Genomic DNA, 18,440 nt, shown 5'->3' on the forward strand with positions numbered 1-18,440 from the left:
TCTAGTCTAATCTAATCACTAAGCTCTAAGCCAGTGACAGACCCTGTCTCATAAAGTGGACAGTACCTGAGGATGGCCTTCACACACACAAGGGCCACCCTCCCCCCACCTTCAAGGAACTCTTAAAAACAAGGTACAGTTACCATAACTGGAGAAGCAGGATCAAGGCCTGCTGAATCCTTGGTGATATATATGATAGGGAAGAAAGTGTACCAAGAGTGTTCACTGTCACCCACTGTTCCAGTCACAGGTCTGGAATGGTGGCAAAGGGAATCCTGGCTCTCTGTTTATAGTGTCTGTGAGTAAACACATTGCTTTCCCTCTTTTAGGCCCCGTCATCTTTTGTAAAGTAGAGATAATAATATTATATATACATAGAATTAAAGAGCATTTAAAAGCAGTATAAAGCCTGGCACGTGGATTACTGTTATTATGCAGCTCTGTACAGACTCGGGCATCATAATTCGGTGTTGAATAACCCCTCTGCCACATATAAATTGAATAGGCTGCATAACCGCTCCCAGCTTCTGCCTCTGTTGTGGATTAATATCTGTCTCCTCACACTATAGCAAATGTCAAATAGCAGTGGATTAATATCTGTCTCCTCACGCTGTAGTGAATGTCAAATAAGCGAAAGTCTAAGAAGTGCCTGGTTATCGTATTGGCTTGAATTTTAGGATCAAGCTTTTCTCCCTTATCACTCATTCATTAAGATAGCACATCTTTTAATGTTGGCGTACACACTTGCGCATTTGAGCGGCATAGCTAATGGTCAAAGGTCTTCCTGCATGCTAAGAAAGCATTTATGTAAAATCTCCCTCATTTCTGTGTTCTCTCTGTGCTATCTTCCAGCCCTTTGGCAGCAATACGTTTGTAATGCTGGAAAATTAAAATTTTAACTCCTTAGCATATTTCTTCCAAGTGGCTAATTGAACCACTTACCCTAAGCAGTCAACCAGTCAAGAGTTTTAAAACTCATGTGTCTAATACCATGTTAAATATACTGTCTTGCTGGGAATATAGCTCAGTGGTACAGTACTTGCCTAGGATGCATGAACCCTAGGTTCAACACTTACCCCCCCCCACCCCGCCTGCTGTCTTTGTTGCCTTCCAGTCTGATTGAGCTCAGTCTCTGAACTAGGTGAGGTTCAAATCTTTGCTTCATCCTTCCCCCTTTCACCCAGTGGATGTTCTTTTCCCTCCTCATGGATATCTGTTTTCCCTGCTTTTTTGCTCATCATAGCATCCCCCACCCCAGGGAAACGAACGTAAGAAACATTTAGTGTGGGAGTTTGTCTTAAATTTTATTCTGCAAATGATTCAGTACATGATTCTTAGGCGCTGCTTAGATTTACATGCTTTTTAAGTGGAAGTAATACATGATGTGTATATACAACACGGGAACTTAGTGAAGATGTAGCTTTAGAACATTTCTAACTCAATGTTGTCAAAATACCTCACTTTTATATTGTCAGACTACGTTATGATTTTTTCCTATGTTAGAGGATTTTTACAGTAGTACAATGGCTTGCTTTTTTTTTTTTTTTTTTTTTTTTTTTTTTGGTTTTTCGAGACAGGGTTTCTCTGTGGCTTTTTAGAGCCTGTCCTGGAACTAGCTCTGTAGACCAGGCTGGTCTTGAACTCACAGAGATCCGCCTACCTCACACGGGTAGCCAGTATATTATTTCATGCGAATGTGTGTTTTACAATTAGTTCCCAGGTGACAGATTGATATTTCTGTTGGAAAAGCAAAAAATTATATATATATATATGTATATATACACACACATATATATATATATATCAGGGGACTGGATCATGATTTGATACCAGAGAAGATTCATGGGTGGTCTTTGTTTTATTATTCTTTGTTTAATGTTTTGAGACAGGGTCTTGACCCTGTGATCTCCCTCACCCTTCTCGGTCCTGGGGTTATCACACACTGCTCTGGCAAGAGTGTACTCTCCAGCCAGCTTCCTTTGGGCTGAGTCATAGTCTTGCCATCTACTTGCTGAGTAACCATAGGCGACTAACTTCCCTGTGAGTCAGTTTGCTCACCCATTGCATGTGGTTACTATCAATACCATGTCATGAAGTACTAAAATTAAATTAGTTATCATATATAAGTGCTTAGAAGACTGCTTGGCTATCAAAAAGTATTAGCTGCCAATATTGACATAATATTGCATTGGATTTTTGTTGATGTTTTGGACAGTCTGGCTTTGAACTCACTCTGTAGACCAGACGCTGCCTCTGCCTCCTCAGTGCTGGGAATAAAGACGAGCACCACCAGGCCCCACATTTATAGTGTAGTGTGTGAGTCTTCTGCAGTTTAAGGGCCAGAACTTTTAGTGAAACATGACTACCCTCCTCCTAACACTGAAACTCTACGTAGATGAAGTCTGTACAGTTAGGTTTCCTGTGGCTCCTCCTGCTGTCACTGTAGCCTGAGGGGTTTTCAAAATCCCTGTAAAAATTAGCCGAACAGCAGGCAGTCTAGAGCAGAAGGTGGGCATCTCCTTGATAGGAGGATCTTTAAGTGATTTGCCTTTCACCCCCTTCACAGTGTGTCTACTAGCCATGGGGTCTTTAAAGGTGCTCCCCACCACAACCACACCACACCTCCACCCCATCCTCTTGTCTGCCTTCCTCGCTTTTGCTTTTGGTCTGTTCTCTCCGCCTTACCTCCTAACTGGATTAGTCTCTTACCCTTACCTTGCTGTAGCCTTTCTCCACCGAGGGAGTTATACTGACTGGGAATGACCGTACTCTTCATTTATAGGGTAAGACAGAGTGGTGTTGGATGTTCACTGGGAGGAAATGCCCTAAGCTACCCCACATGGCTTGTGAATGCTACACTAGAAAGTCTCATACAGGTGAAACAGAAACATGTTTATTGCACACACACACAGACTTACGCTTATATGCACATGCCCGCTTTTCTAGTGTTCCTGAGGGGTGATTATGCCTTGTTTGCTTTGGAATGCTACCATACCTTATTTACCTTTGGGGAAGTCCTGTCACTCCTGGCAACGTCCCTTCAAGGTGACGCAACACGTGGGTGGGACCTTCTGACTGTTTGACAAATGGTTGTTTGCATTTAATTGAACCGGGGAAGAGCTCTGAAGCAGATGAGGGAAACACTCTCTTTCCTAGCAGACTATATTTGCCTTTTCTCTTTATCACTCTTCAGTAGACAGTTGGTCCATCTCTTTCACCAAGTGAGAACTGTATTTTCCTTACCTTACCTTGACTCTTCAGTGCTTATCAAGCATGTGCTTATTGACCAACTTCATATTGATTCAGTTGAATGAATAACAATGCAGTCTTTAACAAATACTTGTTCAATCAGTCTCCATGCACCACATATGTGCTTGGTGCCTGCAGAGACCAGAAGAGAGCATTGGAGCCTGCGGGACTGGATTTATATCTGATTGTAAACTGCCATGTGGTTGCCTGGAATCCAGTCTTGGTCATCTAGAAGAGCAGACAGTGCTCTTAGCCACAGCCATCTGTTCATCTATTCAGCCCTATTGATTAACCTTTTTTTTCTTCCTTTTTTATTTTTTGGATTTTTTTTTGAGCTAGTCTCACTGTGTAGCTATGGTTGTCTTAGAATCACTGTGTAGACCAGTCTGGCCTTGAACTCACAGAGATCCATCTTCCTCTGTCTCCTGAGTGCTGGGATTAAAGGCATGCTATGCCTGTTTGTTGTTGTTGTTGTTGTTTGTTTGTTTGTTTTTAAATGTGTGTTGGGATTTTGCCTTCATGTATGACTATCAGTGCACCACCACGTGTGACTGTTGCCTGTGGAGGCCAGAAGGCGTCAGGCTTCCCCAGAAGTGGAGTAACAGACAGTTGTGAGCTGCGGTGTGGGTGTTACAAATGGATCCTGGATCTCTTGGAAGAGTAGCTGGTGCTCTTAACACCTCTCCACCCCCTTAGTTAACTCATATAACTACCTTTTTCAAGTCATTCTTACTGTGCTAGGTATCTATAATCTAATTTGGAGTTGGTATATCCCAATTAAATAGTTGGGAAGCTAAGGCTCAGAGGGATTGATTAACTTGCCTAGATTTTCACACCTCCTAAGATTTATAGCACTTTAATCTTCATCTCTCAAAAGAAATGTTTATTTATACTTTTTGAGACAGAGTCTCTCCATGAAGCCTTGATTGGCCTGGAACTCATGCAAACCAGGTTGACCTTAAAACGCATAGATCTGCTTGCCTCTAGTTGGCTCTCCAAGAACTGCCTTTGGATTTATATTTTTGTTTATGTTGTTATCTAATTGGTTGAGATATGGTTTTGTCTGATTTGAATTGCTAGTAAACTGTGGTGAGCTCTGGAGATGATAATGGCAGTGGCTGCACAGCAATGAGAATCTACTTAATGCTGCAAAACTCTACACTAAGAATGGTTGAAGTGGTGAATTTTATGTATTTATAATTGCAGCTTATGCTTTATTATGTTATGGCAGGTTCTAGCTAGGTAGCCTAGGCTGACTTTGAACTCTTGATCATCTTGACTCTAATCCTTCTGAGTGCTGAGATTATAAGCATATGCCACCATAGCTATTGAAAAGTGACAACAGAAGTTCAAAATGACAATTACAAATCAAATATTTTTGAAAGCCTTTTGTTAACAGATAACTTTAATAAGGTATTGGGGGACATTATCAGCATTGTTGGACAAGTTAAATATTTTTTTGTTGTTGTTGACTTTGTTTTTTGTTATTTAGAGAGGGCTTCCCTATGTAGTGTTGGCTGTCCTGGAACTTGCTCTGTAGACCAGGCTGGCCTCTAATTTGAAGATCCACCTGCCTCTGCCTCCTTAGTGCTGAGATTCAAGTTATGCGCCGTGAGACCCAGGTGAAATGAGATATCTTAATACTAATCTGTTTGGAACAGAGAGAGAGAGAGAGAGAGAGAGAGAGAGAGAGAGAGAGAGAGAGAGAGAGAGATAATATTAGTGTAACATGGAGTATTATCTAACAAAGGACTATATGCATTAGTTATTTTTTTCTCATTGCTGCAATATGTTTTCTGAAAGAAGCAACATTAAGGAGCAAAGTTGATTTGGTGGGGATACAATACAGTCTGTTACGGCAAAAAGCCAGGCATCATGGTGGGTGAGCATGGCATCCTGTGGTTCCATAGACTAAGAATATGCAAATGAATGGGAAGCAGAGACCAGACAGAAGTTTAAAGGGCTATAGCAACTCAGTAAGCACCCTAGTAACCCATTGCTTCAGGGAGGAGCTACCTTCTAAAGGTTTCCACCATGTCTCAGTATTGTCAGCATCTACAAATCAAGGGTTCAGACACATGAAGCTGTAGGAGCATCTCATATTCCAGCCATGACACTGTGTGTAGCTGAGACTAGAGAACAGTGTAGAATCTATCCCATTTACTATCGTTATCCCAGAAAGGTGGGTCAGCTTCACCTATGTGATCATGTTCTGGTGGAAGGTAGTTCTTGAAATTTTAAAAAAGCTTTGAAGTTAGAAGAAAAAAGAAATAGTTTATGATAGAAATTCTACTAGGGTTTATTGTGCTAATGAGAATGAGAGACTTCCATTTTGAACTAGGTGTGTGTCAGATAGGTGTGTTCACTTATAAAGTCCATCTGGTTAGGTGCTTATAGTTTGTACAGTTTTGTGACTATGTCAATTAAAAGTTTAAAAACTTTACAACAATATAATGGAACACTATATATTTTAAAATATTTTCTTAAATTACATAATATGTAAAGAAAGCCAGGGAAGAAATGAAAATTCCCACTATTACATAATGTAAAAAATACACAGTACATATATGTAAATGTAAAACATTACAGTATCAACAGATACTAAGAAAACTAGATTAAAAACCTTATGATAGCAATATTTATATGTTATGTTGAGATGAGACTTGTGGGTTTGATGTAGGTGTTTGGCGCTTTGTGTGTGTGTGTTTGGAAGAACGAACAATTGATTTTGTCTCCTCTGTTTAGGAAGCCAATAGAAGACATTGAGCAAAGTCGTTACAGATCAGAAGCTCAAAACAGTGGAGAGGAGGGGAAACCATTCTTTAAAAATGGAGAGGGCAAGGTCAGTTAGAGGATTGTAGTAATACCAGGGGGAAAAATGAACCTGCGAGGAAGGGGTTTTACTAACAAAAGTTGTTAAACAATTATGTAGAGGTAGAGCCGATTAAATCTCTCCTTCACTGGTACTCTCACAGGTTTTCTTATTAAAAATAATTCACAGTTAACGCTTCCGTTTATTGGTTTTGTTGGAGAATTTGATTTTAATGAACTGTGTCATTGATATAGTGGCCTTAGTTTGCTGCAGCAGATACAACCCACACTTTAATTTCTAGCCTCCAACGTTGAATCTTTGCAGTAATGTGCTCAGAGTTGTGTTCAGCTTTAGTGAGGGCAAATAACACACCTGACTCGGGTTTAGAATCAGATCGGGGTGACCAGCGAGAATACTCTAACAGAATTAAACACTACCCCATTGTAAACTACATGATTTTTCTTGTTTTTCCTTCTTTCCACAGTCCTTTGTGGAGGGCACTTATTTTGTGATGGAATTTATTTCACGTATTGAGTTCATAAGTTGAGTTTTATGAAAGATGCATTTTTTCCATTGACGTTCTTCAAAGGTTGGGTTTAATTTTTTGAGGTGTGGTTATTATTGCAGCGCGCCCGTAATATTTTATTTGAACGATTAATATAGCTTTTTATATTAAGTTGACATGCAAGTGCTTTTATTTTCACTATTGAGCTGTCAGGGGAGGCGGGCGTTTCCCCCATTCCAGTCACTGTCGTTATTCCACCACGCTTATTTAAAATAACGAGCCGAATCAGATTTCTGCAGGGGCTTCTCAAGGGCTGGCTTTTGAGTAGCCTTCAGTGTAACAGCCTGGCTGAATGAGCCGTGTTGCTCTGAGAGTGCTCCGTGGCACTAGGACCCAGGGGGCTCCCGTGAGAGGATCTTGGGGCCAGATTGCAAATTCGCGGTGACTCAGTCTGGTCGGCTCCTGGCGCTTGAGGCGGCCGCGGCGGCACAGGCACAGAGGACGTTGGCGGGGAGCTGCGGAGCGGTCCGGCCGGGCTTTGGGTCCGAGCCTCGGTTGGGGCCGGGGCTGGGCGGCGGCGGGCGGGTGCGGGGACGCGCGGCGGGCCTGTGTGCGGGACTAACATCTGCTCGTCTTTTCCTGTGTCTGGCTTTATGTGCAGCAAACCAAGATGGAGTATGAGTGGAAACCTGACGAGCAAGGGCTTCAGCAGATCCTGCAGCTGCTCAAGGAGTCCCAGTCTCCAGACACCACAATCCAGAGGACCGTGCAACAAGTATCCTTGCCATGCGGGGCCTCGCGCCGCCGCCCGCCGCCCCTCCCGCCCGTGGCCCCCAGCCCGGCCTCGCGCACGCGGCCGTAGCCCGCCAGGCCCGCCGCCGCCGCGTGGGGCACGGCCGCCGCTTCCGGGCCGCCGCCGGGGAGGCCACACGTGCCGGACCGCCACGTCCCCGCCGCCAAGCGGGAGCGGCCGGGCCCACACAATGCCCGGCGGGGCGGGGGCGCGGGGCCTGCGCCGGAGTGAGCGGCGCGGCCGGGGGTGGAGCTGGCGCGGGGTTTGAACTGTCGGGAGGGCCCGGGGCTTTCTCCAGCCTTGCCTGAGAGGCTGGCGGCTCGGGAGTGCTCCCCACCTGTTGCTGACTCCCTGGCGCTCCAGTGAGGTCTGCGGGGTAAAGCTTTGGCCCAAGCCTGGACTTCAGTTACCCCAGGTTCCTGGGTACTGAGTGCTGGTGTAGCGGTCCTATTGCCACAGTGGGAGAGAGAAAGGTAGTGAGTGCCTTTGCAGGATGCACCTATGGAGCGCTCATGCAGGCTTCTGCAGGCTCCAGAAGAAACGAACACGCAGATCGCAGCCAGTTAACCCATTAAGTCAAGCAAGTTAATTCTTTAAGAACTTAGGTCTGCTATGCTCTCAGCAAATTCTCCTGTTACCGTTTTCAGTAAGCAGCAAAATCACCTAAGAGGGAATTTGGTAAATAAGCTGGCATTTGAGTTTATTTCATTTTAAAACACCACAGAAGTGAACTTACTAGAAGGTTTCAAAGAAGCACTGCAGTGCTGTAACCTCAGCCTTCCAATAGATGAACGAATATGACACTGCCCGATTAAAAATGGATGGGACAGTGACAAATCTACTTGGATTGTTCAAAAAAGCCATTTTGTTTGAATACCTTTAAGACTAGGGAAAAGTGGCGCTTCTATCTGAACCACGCTGTAGATAAATCTTCATTTATGCTCTCGTTAGAAGGTGAAAAATGTCTGTATTGTTTTACAAAATAATTGGCTTCTAAAATTAGCCAACTCCAGGATTGCATTGTAATTTCTGTAGCACTAAATATTTTAATTTCTTGTTTTAAATACCTATTATATACCAAGTATGGTGCTTGGGCCAGCCCAGTAGTCAATGTACAGTTTATTCTGTGTATTGAGAGCTTGTTATGTTCCCTGAGAGTAAGAACAAATTAATCAAGCATGGTCGTGCCACCTCTTTAACCCCCAGCACTAGGGAGGCTGAAGGGATTTTAGAGGCTAGTGATGACCTGTTCTTTTGTGTCTGCTTAGCAGAGAGCAGATTTATTTTGTATGGGCTTAAGTACTTTCTGGAAGACTGTTATACAGACATGCTTACATCTATGTGTGTGTGTGTGTTTGGTATGGGAATACATTATCAGAAAATAATCTATAAAAATTATTAACGAACACACTAAAACTTAAAAATCTTAGGGCTTGGAAAAAGTAGTTATATTTTAGAATTTTAAAGTATATTTTGCTAGAATTTACATCCTGATCCTAGGCATTTTGAGGCCGTTTCTGATATGTAAAATTTGAGTTTCTTCAGTAAAAAACATTTTAATCTCTTTGTGCAGTAAAATACTATTGGCAAGCATACTACTGATTTGAGAGTCAAGGCTTGAAAGGTTTAGAGCATTATGTCACTGTTACCTCCAGTTTGTGTCCTCGCGTGTTATCTGGCGTGAAAGGGAATTGACTTGGCTGACTTCATATCTGGTGAAGAATTGGTGTGGAACCATGGGCATACATGGCGTTTGATCCTTTTTAAATTCTAAAGAACAGATGAGCCAAAAAAAAAAAAAAAGCCGTCTTTCTTAATTTCCTCAAGCTCTTGAGCTCAAAAATACTGTTTTTATTTCTTTAGGATGCTTTTGGTTTTTTTGCCTATTTATACTTAAGTACTTACTAGGTTAGGTTGTTTGTAAGTTACCCACTCTGCCTCTGAAAATGCATTGCTTTGCTGCATTTTCCTTATTGAATATACCTGATGCACATTTAGTCAGAAGGAACCGAAAGGTTTGGTGTTTTTTTTTTTTTTAATAAGTACTAGTGTTGTTGTAAATAACATCAAGTTTGATCTAATAAGCAAATATTATTCTTAGGAAGAGTGGAAGCCTAAAAATATTGTAGAAAGGATCAATTATTAGATTTAAAAATGCTTAATTTCTTTCTTAGATTATACAGAGAAGTTTCCTTAACTACCATTTGTTCTAGAAACTGGAACAACTCAATCAATATCCAGATTTTAACAACTACTTGATTTTTGTTCTTACAAAATTAAAATCTGAAGGTAAGTAGAGCTTGTGTAGATAATTAACTAAAAATATCTTTTATCACCATTAAGATCTACATGCTGTGAAGTATTCATTTCAGAGGATTTCATTTTGCCATCTGATTGATGGATGTCAGGTGTCCGCTTAGCATTACTGCCCCTCTACTGTTTAGATGGGTGATAAGAATTCTTCTGATTGGAAGTCGATATAAGTCTCTTTGTTGTTTTCAGCTAGAAAATGTGGGGCACAGTATGACTTGGTGTTTTGTTTCAGTGTTTATACATGAGTATAACAAAGACTGGCTTTTAATAGTTTACAGATTGAATGTAGGGTTTAATAATTACCTGAATATATGTGTATGTTCATTATACAAAAAAACTAAAAAGCTGTTTAGCCAAAATGAAAGCACTTTACCACCTGGTAATTGTTGTCTCTGAACTTTATTCTAGTTTATGATTATATATTATGTTAAACTTACTCACAAATGATGGAGTCACTAGCTATTAGTTTTCACTTTTAAGTTATTCCTACACTACTTTAAGGCTAACTAGTCTTGCTTTTTAAGTGACAGTCTTTCACAGATTACTTATTTGTTAGCACCTCTTTTTTGTCAGACAATGTATAGGCCATGGGAAATAAATACAACTAAACAAATAATGATCATTGCCTTCACTGAGCTCATATTAGAGTGAGGTGTGTTCATCCTAACACTGAGGTTGAACGTCCCTTCCTGGAACACTGCAGACACGTAGATAAGTATTGACAGTTTGCTGGCCTCCAAATGAGCACGCTCTCCCTTATTTGGCAATGGGTGTTTCAGAAGCCATAGTAAAAACACGGTGCTTGGAGTTGTAAAGTAAGCTGTTTGGACTCTGACTCTAAGGCATGTAACCTTGCTTCTTTCAGTTGGAAATGCCTGCTGGACACCCAGATTCTATAAGATCTCAGCTCCAGCCTCTAACATATTACAGAAGTAAAGATTTGATAGTTGACCTATACTCTAGTGAATCTTTGGATTTGTTCTCAGATGATTTCCTAGTTACTTTTGTGGCTTTTGTGATCGAGGGACATAATAAAAAGTTTAAACTAAATCTAGGTTTTAAACTAGAAATTCTTTTAAGTTTATCTTTAAAATCAGTGATTACTATTCTGCTTTGGTAAATACTAAGGAGTATATTGTTTTTCTTAGTATAGAAAAATCTTTTCACACACACCAGTTTGTGATCAATAGTTATTTGACTGGAGGTATAGTTCATTTGTAGAGAAGCAAACCCCACCCCTCAAGGCAGGGTTTCTCTATGTAGCCCTGACTGTCCGGGAACTTGCTCTGTAGACCAGTCTGGCCTCAAATTCAGAGATTCATTTGCCTCTGCCTCCTAAATCCTGGGATTAAAGGTGTGCACCGCCACACCTGACTGACACACACACTCTTTTAAAAAGAACTTAAATATTTATAAATGAGATTCTGGTTTACAATTGTTTTATTTTAAAATTTTAACCTGTTTGCACTCTATCCTTTTCTTATCCTACTTACAAATACGTTGTTACAGTATTATATTTTTTGTTAAGAATTTCTTGGCATGCAAAGATACTTTTAAAAAATTCATAGTTCAAATAATGAGAAGAATTTACATTTTAGAGACAGCTAACCCCCCACAGACCTATTAAATTATAAATCTGTAAGATATTCACTTTTTTTAACCTCACATTTATTTTGTCTATTTCTTATGCATTCTTCAAAGGATATAGTGGGAACTCTGTGCTTGTGTAAAACTTCTTTGTTTCTTCTTATGCCACTGATAAACTTACCTCCCTTAAGCCCAGAAGAGTACCATACCTAGTTTTTCTAAAAAAGAAAGCCAGGCAGCTTCTACTGTTAGCCTTATGGCTGTCCACTTTAGAAAAGAAACATGACTTTGTCTTTTAATAAAAAGACAGCTTCACTGCAGTAACATTACATTGACTTTTGCACTTTTTTTTCCCCTACTTGTGTGTCAGTGTTTGCTGGGGGGGGGGGGGGTGCCCTCGATAGGTCCCCTGGAGATGGAGTTAGAAGTGATTGTGAACCAACCTCTATGAGTTGGGGACTACCTGTGTTTTCTGTCTTAAGCACTCATCCAGCTGCAGCCCCGTTGGCTCCTGCCTCTTGTACGAAGGAGGAAGGCCCAGAGAGCTGGGTGCTACCACTTGGCTTTCTAGCCAGTGGTCCAGTGTGACTTCATTTGAGACAGGGTCTCTATTTAGCCCTGCTCTCCTATCTAGCACAAGCTTACCCTTCCCGCCTTCCTGTGATTCCTGAGTTCTGGGATTAAAGGTGTATGCCACCACACCTGATTGAAAATTTTAGATTTTTATTTTTTGGTTTTTTGAGGCAGAGTCTCTTTGTGTATCTGTTGGCAGTCCTGACATCACTCTGTATACCAGGCTGGTCTTGACACTTAGAAATTCTGCCTCTCTTTCCAAGTGCTGAAATTAAAGGCATGACCACTGCCAGGCTCAGATCAATTTAAAAGTCTGAAATAATAACTAGATAAAACAAAGCCATTGATTTGAAATAAAGGTCTCTTTTATTACACTTGGCCTGCATTAAGTCTTTTTTGTCTCAGGTTGCAAGTTCTTAACTAAGTATTCGGTTATTGCCTACCTTGAAAGGGTGTAAGGATTGATTACAGTAATATTTGTACTAGTGTTGGTGTATAACAAACTTTAAAAATGTCAGCTAGTCTAGTATCATCTGTTAGCACCAGCAGTGAATTAAGCATCTTTCAGGAGAGAACTATGAGCCTTGAACAGCTGAGCTGTCTCCTGCTCTGCCTTTGAACATCTTCTTTAATGGTTTGAGAGAGTTTTGCTTTACTGTTTCTCCCCAATAGATAAGTAAAAACATGGCAGTTGTGTAATAGGAAAGTGATCCTATATATCATATATATTTGCTCCCTTCCTCTACAACCTGGAAGAATTTTTGTGATTCTCAGGAGGAGTTTTCAAGGAGACATTTAGCATTCTCTGAAACTATTTTAGATTGCCATCGTATGAATAGGTGCCGTAGATGCCACTGCGCATATTAAATTACTCTGAAAATGTCAGCAGCACCAAAGTTGAGAAACCCTGAACCATAAATTGTAGAGCTGATTTTTCATAATTGGTGATTTTTAAAACCAGCTATAGCAGAAAGAAATTGGAATGTTGGAATCAACTTTCAACATAAATGCTTTTAAAGTGATTGCTGTTGGTACCTTTTGGAATAAGGAATCCTTTAGAACTCACTTGTGTCACTGCTTCTCACAGATGAGCCCACAAGGTCTCTGAGCGGTCTGATCTTGAAGAATAATGTGAAAGCTCATTTCCAGAACTTCCCAAACGGGGTAACGGACTTCATCAAGAGTGAATGTCTAAATAATATTGGTGATTCCTCTCCTCTAATCAGAGCCACTGTTGGTAAGTTCTGTTAGAGAAATTTTGTATCCTTTTTATCACTAAATTACATTTAGGAATGGGATGCTATTTTTGCAGGAGTTTTTGTTTAATTTCAATCCTTACATATAGTGTTCACCATTGCTGTAGGAGCTCTGCAACCCTGGGAAGCCAAGGCCAATAGCTGCTGATGAATCAGTTGGTTAGAGTGGGGCGTCAAGAACTGAAATTAGAACTTCTGTGAGATTATATACACTGGGATTCCTTGTTGTTTGCAATGCCTTGGGTCGTTCCTAGTGTCACTCTTACAGGTACAGAAAGTCCTGTTTCATGGCAACAGTCTTTTAAGTATAGGATTCTGAAGTTTTACTGTTGGCCTGTAGTACGAGCCTTCTTTGTATCTGCTCCAACCACAGGGTTTGTTTCTTTGCTTTTTAAGTCTTTTTGGTGTTCAGCTTGGTTTCAGGCATTGAAAAACTGTTTATGTAGCAGTAAGTTAAAATAATTATAACTGCTGGCGTGGGTGACTTTGGGAGCACACTGCTGACTATTTGCTCGGTATGCATGTCAGCAGCTCCCCACAGAAATAGGCAGCTACACATACTTCATGCACCTCCGCTGTCCAGGTGCCATGGGTTTAAGAAGCTGTCATTTACTAGGACCTGGAACGCTCACTGTTAATCTAGGTTGCTTAAAGGAAAGTCTGTGAAATGGATCAATGTCTCATTAAGTATTCCTTGTTTGGGGAGAGGATCTTTAGTTTTATACAGTTTGTCTTTTAAGTTTTAGAAGTACTGTTTATGTTTGTGAGGCTCTGACTCCTCGGGCATTTCCGTATTAAAGAGTATCATTCTGACTTCAGGTTTGAGAAGTATGGTACATTTGTAGTTTAGGGGTACAGACTCTAGCTCCGTAGGTTAGTCTTATGTGCTAGTGTATCAAGGCATTGCCAGCTCTTTGTGGTAGTAAAAAGAATGGAGCCTGCCAACGATTTCTTTGTAAAGCCAAGGAAAGAAGTCCACCCTAAGGAAAAGCAATTTAGCAAAAGAAAAGAAATGGGTGAGATACAGAAATTCATTGTGAGATTGTCGGCTCCCTATGCTGTGGTATCATAACCCTGGCTTTAGGATGTAGTCCAGACTGTAGAATTCAGTGTACTAACTGGAAGGTTGGAAATACTCGGAGAGAAGGGTTGACTTGCAGTGAGTAAAGACTGGATTTCCTTTGCCAACAGCCTTTGAAAGCATTTGGGACCTGGGTTTATTTTAGGATTTTTCCCTTGTGGTTCTAGGAATTGAACCCCTGGCCTCAGGTGCGATAACCACACACCACCCTGAGCCTTGTCATCTTTTGTTTTCTTACTTCGAAATAGAAATACTATTGATGGCTGTAATCTGTAACCTCTTGATAGCATTTTATAAAGTCTGTCCGATTCTTGGGTTTTAGGTCTAGTTTTTAATTATGTACTTGGGCATTATGATTGTGAGGGGCTACTGAAGTTTTTCAGTGTAACCAGCAGTTCTTAATCTAACTTCAGATGTAATTGCAGTATGTTTCCAAGTGATGTGTGGAATATAATAAAGTAATTATGAGTCAAAGATGGGCTGGATAGAATAGCTGAAACAGTGATCAGCATGTGCCAAAGACTGGCATAGAGGGTAGCGAGTATATTTAGCTTAGTTCATCATATTTCTTTATTTTTACATACAGACTAGATATCCCTTGGTGTTTTTGAATGTTTACATACAAGTTACCAGTTGGGCAAACCTTACTACAGTTCACATTGCTATAAAATCTGAGTGTTTATTAACTATATAAATCTCTCAACTTGAAATAGTTAAACAGATCAGTTAATTATCTGCCTTGTGTTGTTAATTAAAAAATAAAAGACCAGTGACTCTACAAGACAACAAAATAACAAAAGCTTAAAATATGTAGATTTATAGCTGTTCATGGTGCTGAGATTGAGTGATAGTTAAGTGCTCAGCCCAAATAAGACAGCTGTCCCACCCTCTCTAACAGTGCGGGAAGCGTCACAGAAGAAGCTGCAGGAGGAATGTCAGTAAGTCCTGGAAGCTAGTGTCCTGGGACTGCCCGAGCCTGGCCCCCTGAACAGTCCGTCCACTACTGCTGACTTCTGAAAGAGTCTGGGGGAAATGTGGTCATTGTCCTTATTCATGTATGCACTGGTGAGCCCACCAAGCTCTCATGCATAGTTCTGAAGGATGGATCACAAAATAGATGAATATGGAAAAGGAATTTGGAGGAAGAAAGAGGGTGTTGAGAAGAATGAGAGAAGAGAAGGTGTGACAGTAACTAGGGTAATGAAGTTGTCAAAGAATAACTTTAATAAAAGGCAAAACCCCTCCATTGTTGGGAGAGTAACGATGCCAGAACAGTAGGAGTGACCGGAGAGAGACGTTACTGGACGGGACCCGATATTAAAATTCCTTGTTTGTAAACCGTCACCTAGAATTTAAAAGTTCTTTATTGGGGTGGAGGTAGTTCACATGAAGCATTGCCTAGACTTGTGAATTCTTTTTTCTTTTTGTTTTGTTTTGTTGTTTGTTTTCTTAAGTCATTTTTTTGCTTCAGGAAAGTAAATATGAGCATGTTGTAAAACCTCAGTTTCCAAGAAATCTGGGGATTTTTAAAAATCATTTCTTAAATTAGTTCATCTTAGTTCACATGAGGAGATTTAAAGCACTTTGGGGAACATGTTTTGTAAGTGAAATAGTTCATCTAAGAGGCATTTCTAAGAATTGGAGAAGAGACCTTGACAGAATTGAAAGATGTATGATGTCTACTACATTAGTGTGCAGGAGCTTTATCTAGACAAGCATTATACAACTTCACCTCTTGACATTTTAGGTTAGATAATTTTTTGTGGTTGGGCTCCTCTTGGACTGTAAGATATTAGTCAGCATCTCTGACTTCCCGTAGGATGCCATAGCTGCAATACTCGCAGTTGTGCCAATCCAGTGTGCCACATTGCCAAATGACTGAGCTTCCTGAGGGCAAGGACCATTTGCTAATTTTAGATTTCTTATCACCCAATGCAATATTGATACCATATTAAGAATTTAGTAAATATTTTAACTAAAGATTTCTGATTGTAAAAGTAAACTTGCAACTTCAGGTTTAAATTTTTTGTTTTTATTTTGTTTTGTTTGAGACAGGGCTTTTTTTTTTGTTTGTTTGTTTAGCTTTGAACCCTGTCCTGGAACTTGCTCTGTACTTGTTCAGGATGGCCTTGAACCTTACAGAGATCCTCCTGCCTCTTCCTCCTGAGTGCTGGGACTAAAGACGTGCACCATTACCACCCAGCTTAAAAATTTTGAAGTTATTTTGAAATGGGATCTTGCTTTCTCTTCACTCCTGTACTGCAATTACTGCCATGTGCCTGCTACACCTAAGTTTAATTTCTTCCTTTTCCTGTTTTCTAAAGTATTTGTGAATCTTGTCAAGGAAGTTTATTGGAGCTGGGCAGTGGTGGCTCACGCCTTTAATCCCAGCACTCGGGAGGCAGAGGCAGGTGGATCTCTGGGAGTTCGAGGCCAGCCTGGTCTACAAGAGCTAGTTCCGGGACGGGCACCAAAGCTACAGAGAAACCCTGTCTCAAAAAACCAAAAAAAAAAAGAAAGTTTATTGGGAAGATACTTCATTTTAATGATTTCATGCTAATTCACTTGGATGAATGAATTGCTTACCTCATAAAATAATACATAGCTTGTTTGTAATTTTACTATTCCAATAAATATTGTTTTTGTTTTTTGGTTTTTCGAGACAGGGTTTCTCTGTAGCTTTGGAGCCTGTCCTGGAACTCCCTTTGTAGACCAGGCTGGCCTCGAACTCACAGAGATCCGCCTGCCTCTGCCTCCCGAGTGCTGGGATTAAAGGCGTGAGCCACCACCGCCAGGCCAATAAATATTGTTTAAGTATGCTTATACACTTGTGAAAAAGTTTAAGAGTAATTCATAGAAATAACCTTATTGGAACCAAAGTGGTTTTTTTAAATTTTATGTATTTCTGATTTATGTATGAGTGCTCCACCTGTACACCTGCATGCTGGAAGAGGATATCATATCCTGTTATACATAGTTGTGAGCCATCATGTGGGTACTGGGGATTGAACGCTCTTAACTGTTGAGCCATCTCTCCATCCCCCAAAATATTCTTTTCAGTTCTTAAGATTTGAATAAGTATTATCAAACATAATTATAATTTTTGTTTTAATGAGATATGGTCTCAGGAATCCAAGTCAACTACCTATCTGGTCCCCCTGCTTCCTCTTGAGTGTGGGAGTTATAGGCATGTGACATTATGCCCAACTCTCATAGTTCTAAACACTGAAAATTATGTCAGTTTTCAGGTTTTCAGCTCTTCTTGCTATTAGTATTTTTTTTTTTTCCTGGAGTAGGTAGAATTACGGGACTCTATAAATTTGGAGTTCTGTCACTATTCTTTAATGTTTGCCTAGCAAATGCAATGGTATTCAAGTTGTAGGTGTGTCTGTTTAGTCCACTTGGTGTTTCTGAAGTTTTGTTTGGGTTTTCCCCTTGGTTGGTTAGTTTTTTAGGAGACAAGGTTTCTCTGTGTGGTCCTGGAAGAACTCTATAGACCAGGCTTTCCTCAAACTGATAGATCACCTACCTGCCTCTGTGCCCCAAGTGCTGGGATTAAGGTGTGCATCACTGAGCCTGGCTTGACTTGCCCTCTTGGGTCTTCTTGCATTCATCTTCCAAGTCTGGGATTACAGTTTTAGTGACCACGGAGTCCCTGTGTTTTGTTATATTTTAACTTTAGGAAAGAATAGTTGACATGAGGAAGAAGATCTCGGTACCTAACTGATTCTTGCCTAAAGGCTAATAAGAGTGATATCTTTAATGTAAGTCTGATTGCAGTTTGGGCCTCTTGGCATGTTTTTGAAGTGTGTTTGTGCATGCCTCTCACACAGTGCAGTAATCTCCAAATGTGTGTCGTCTTTCTAGGTATTTTAATTACAACCATAGCCTCCAAGGGAGAACTGCAGAATTGGCCTGATCTCTTACCAAAGCTCTGTAGCCTGCTGGATTCTGAGGATTACAACACCTGTGAGGTAAGGCGGCTTGCTGTTAACCTTCAGGAAGATACTTCTCAACTAGACAGCTTCAAAGCTCTGAAGCCTAAAGTTGTCTTTGTATTTTATATTTGTTACCTTTTACTTGTTTTCTGAAAATAATGTGACAAAAATCATCACTGTTTCCTATAAGGAAATGCATTGTCTCTGTAAAGTTTTTCTTAAATGTTACATGCATGTGATTAAAGCTGTTTTTATGTTTAATCAATTAATTTTTTTAATAAAAGGTTTTTTTTTAATTTTATGGGTGGGAGCTTTTTGCCTGCATGTATGTTT

At 40.5% G+C, this 18,440-nt stretch overlaps 1 protein-coding gene across 5 annotated transcripts in view; it reads left to right on the forward strand.

Annotated features, from left to right (window-relative positions):
* Tnpo1 (transportin 1) overlaps positions 1-18,440 on the forward strand; it is an 80,984-nt gene that overhangs the window by 21,547 nt on the left and 40,997 nt on the right. For 3 of the 5 annotated variants that reach the window (XM_050153827.1, XM_050153822.1, XM_050153826.1), the window contains exons 2-5: positions 7,228-7,341; positions 9,573-9,648; positions 12,920-13,069; positions 18,037-18,143. In XM_050153827.1, the coding sequence (XP_050009784.1) occupies positions 7,228-7,341; positions 9,573-9,648; positions 12,920-13,069; positions 18,037-18,143 (447 nt within the window). Of the gene's footprint in view, positions 1-6,991; positions 7,121-7,227; positions 7,342-9,572; positions 9,649-12,919; positions 13,070-18,036; positions 18,144-18,440 lie in introns of those variants that run through there. The other 2 variants (XM_050153823.1, XM_050153824.1) reach the window with 2 other exon arrangements.

This window comes from Alexandromys fortis, unplaced genomic scaffold, assembly GCF_014885135.2.
Source record: "Alexandromys fortis isolate MF-2015 unplaced genomic scaffold, M_Fortis_MF-2015_v1.1 scaffold_79, whole genome shotgun sequence".
Taxonomy (NCBI): Eukaryota; Metazoa; Chordata; class Mammalia; order Rodentia; family Cricetidae; genus Alexandromys; species Alexandromys fortis.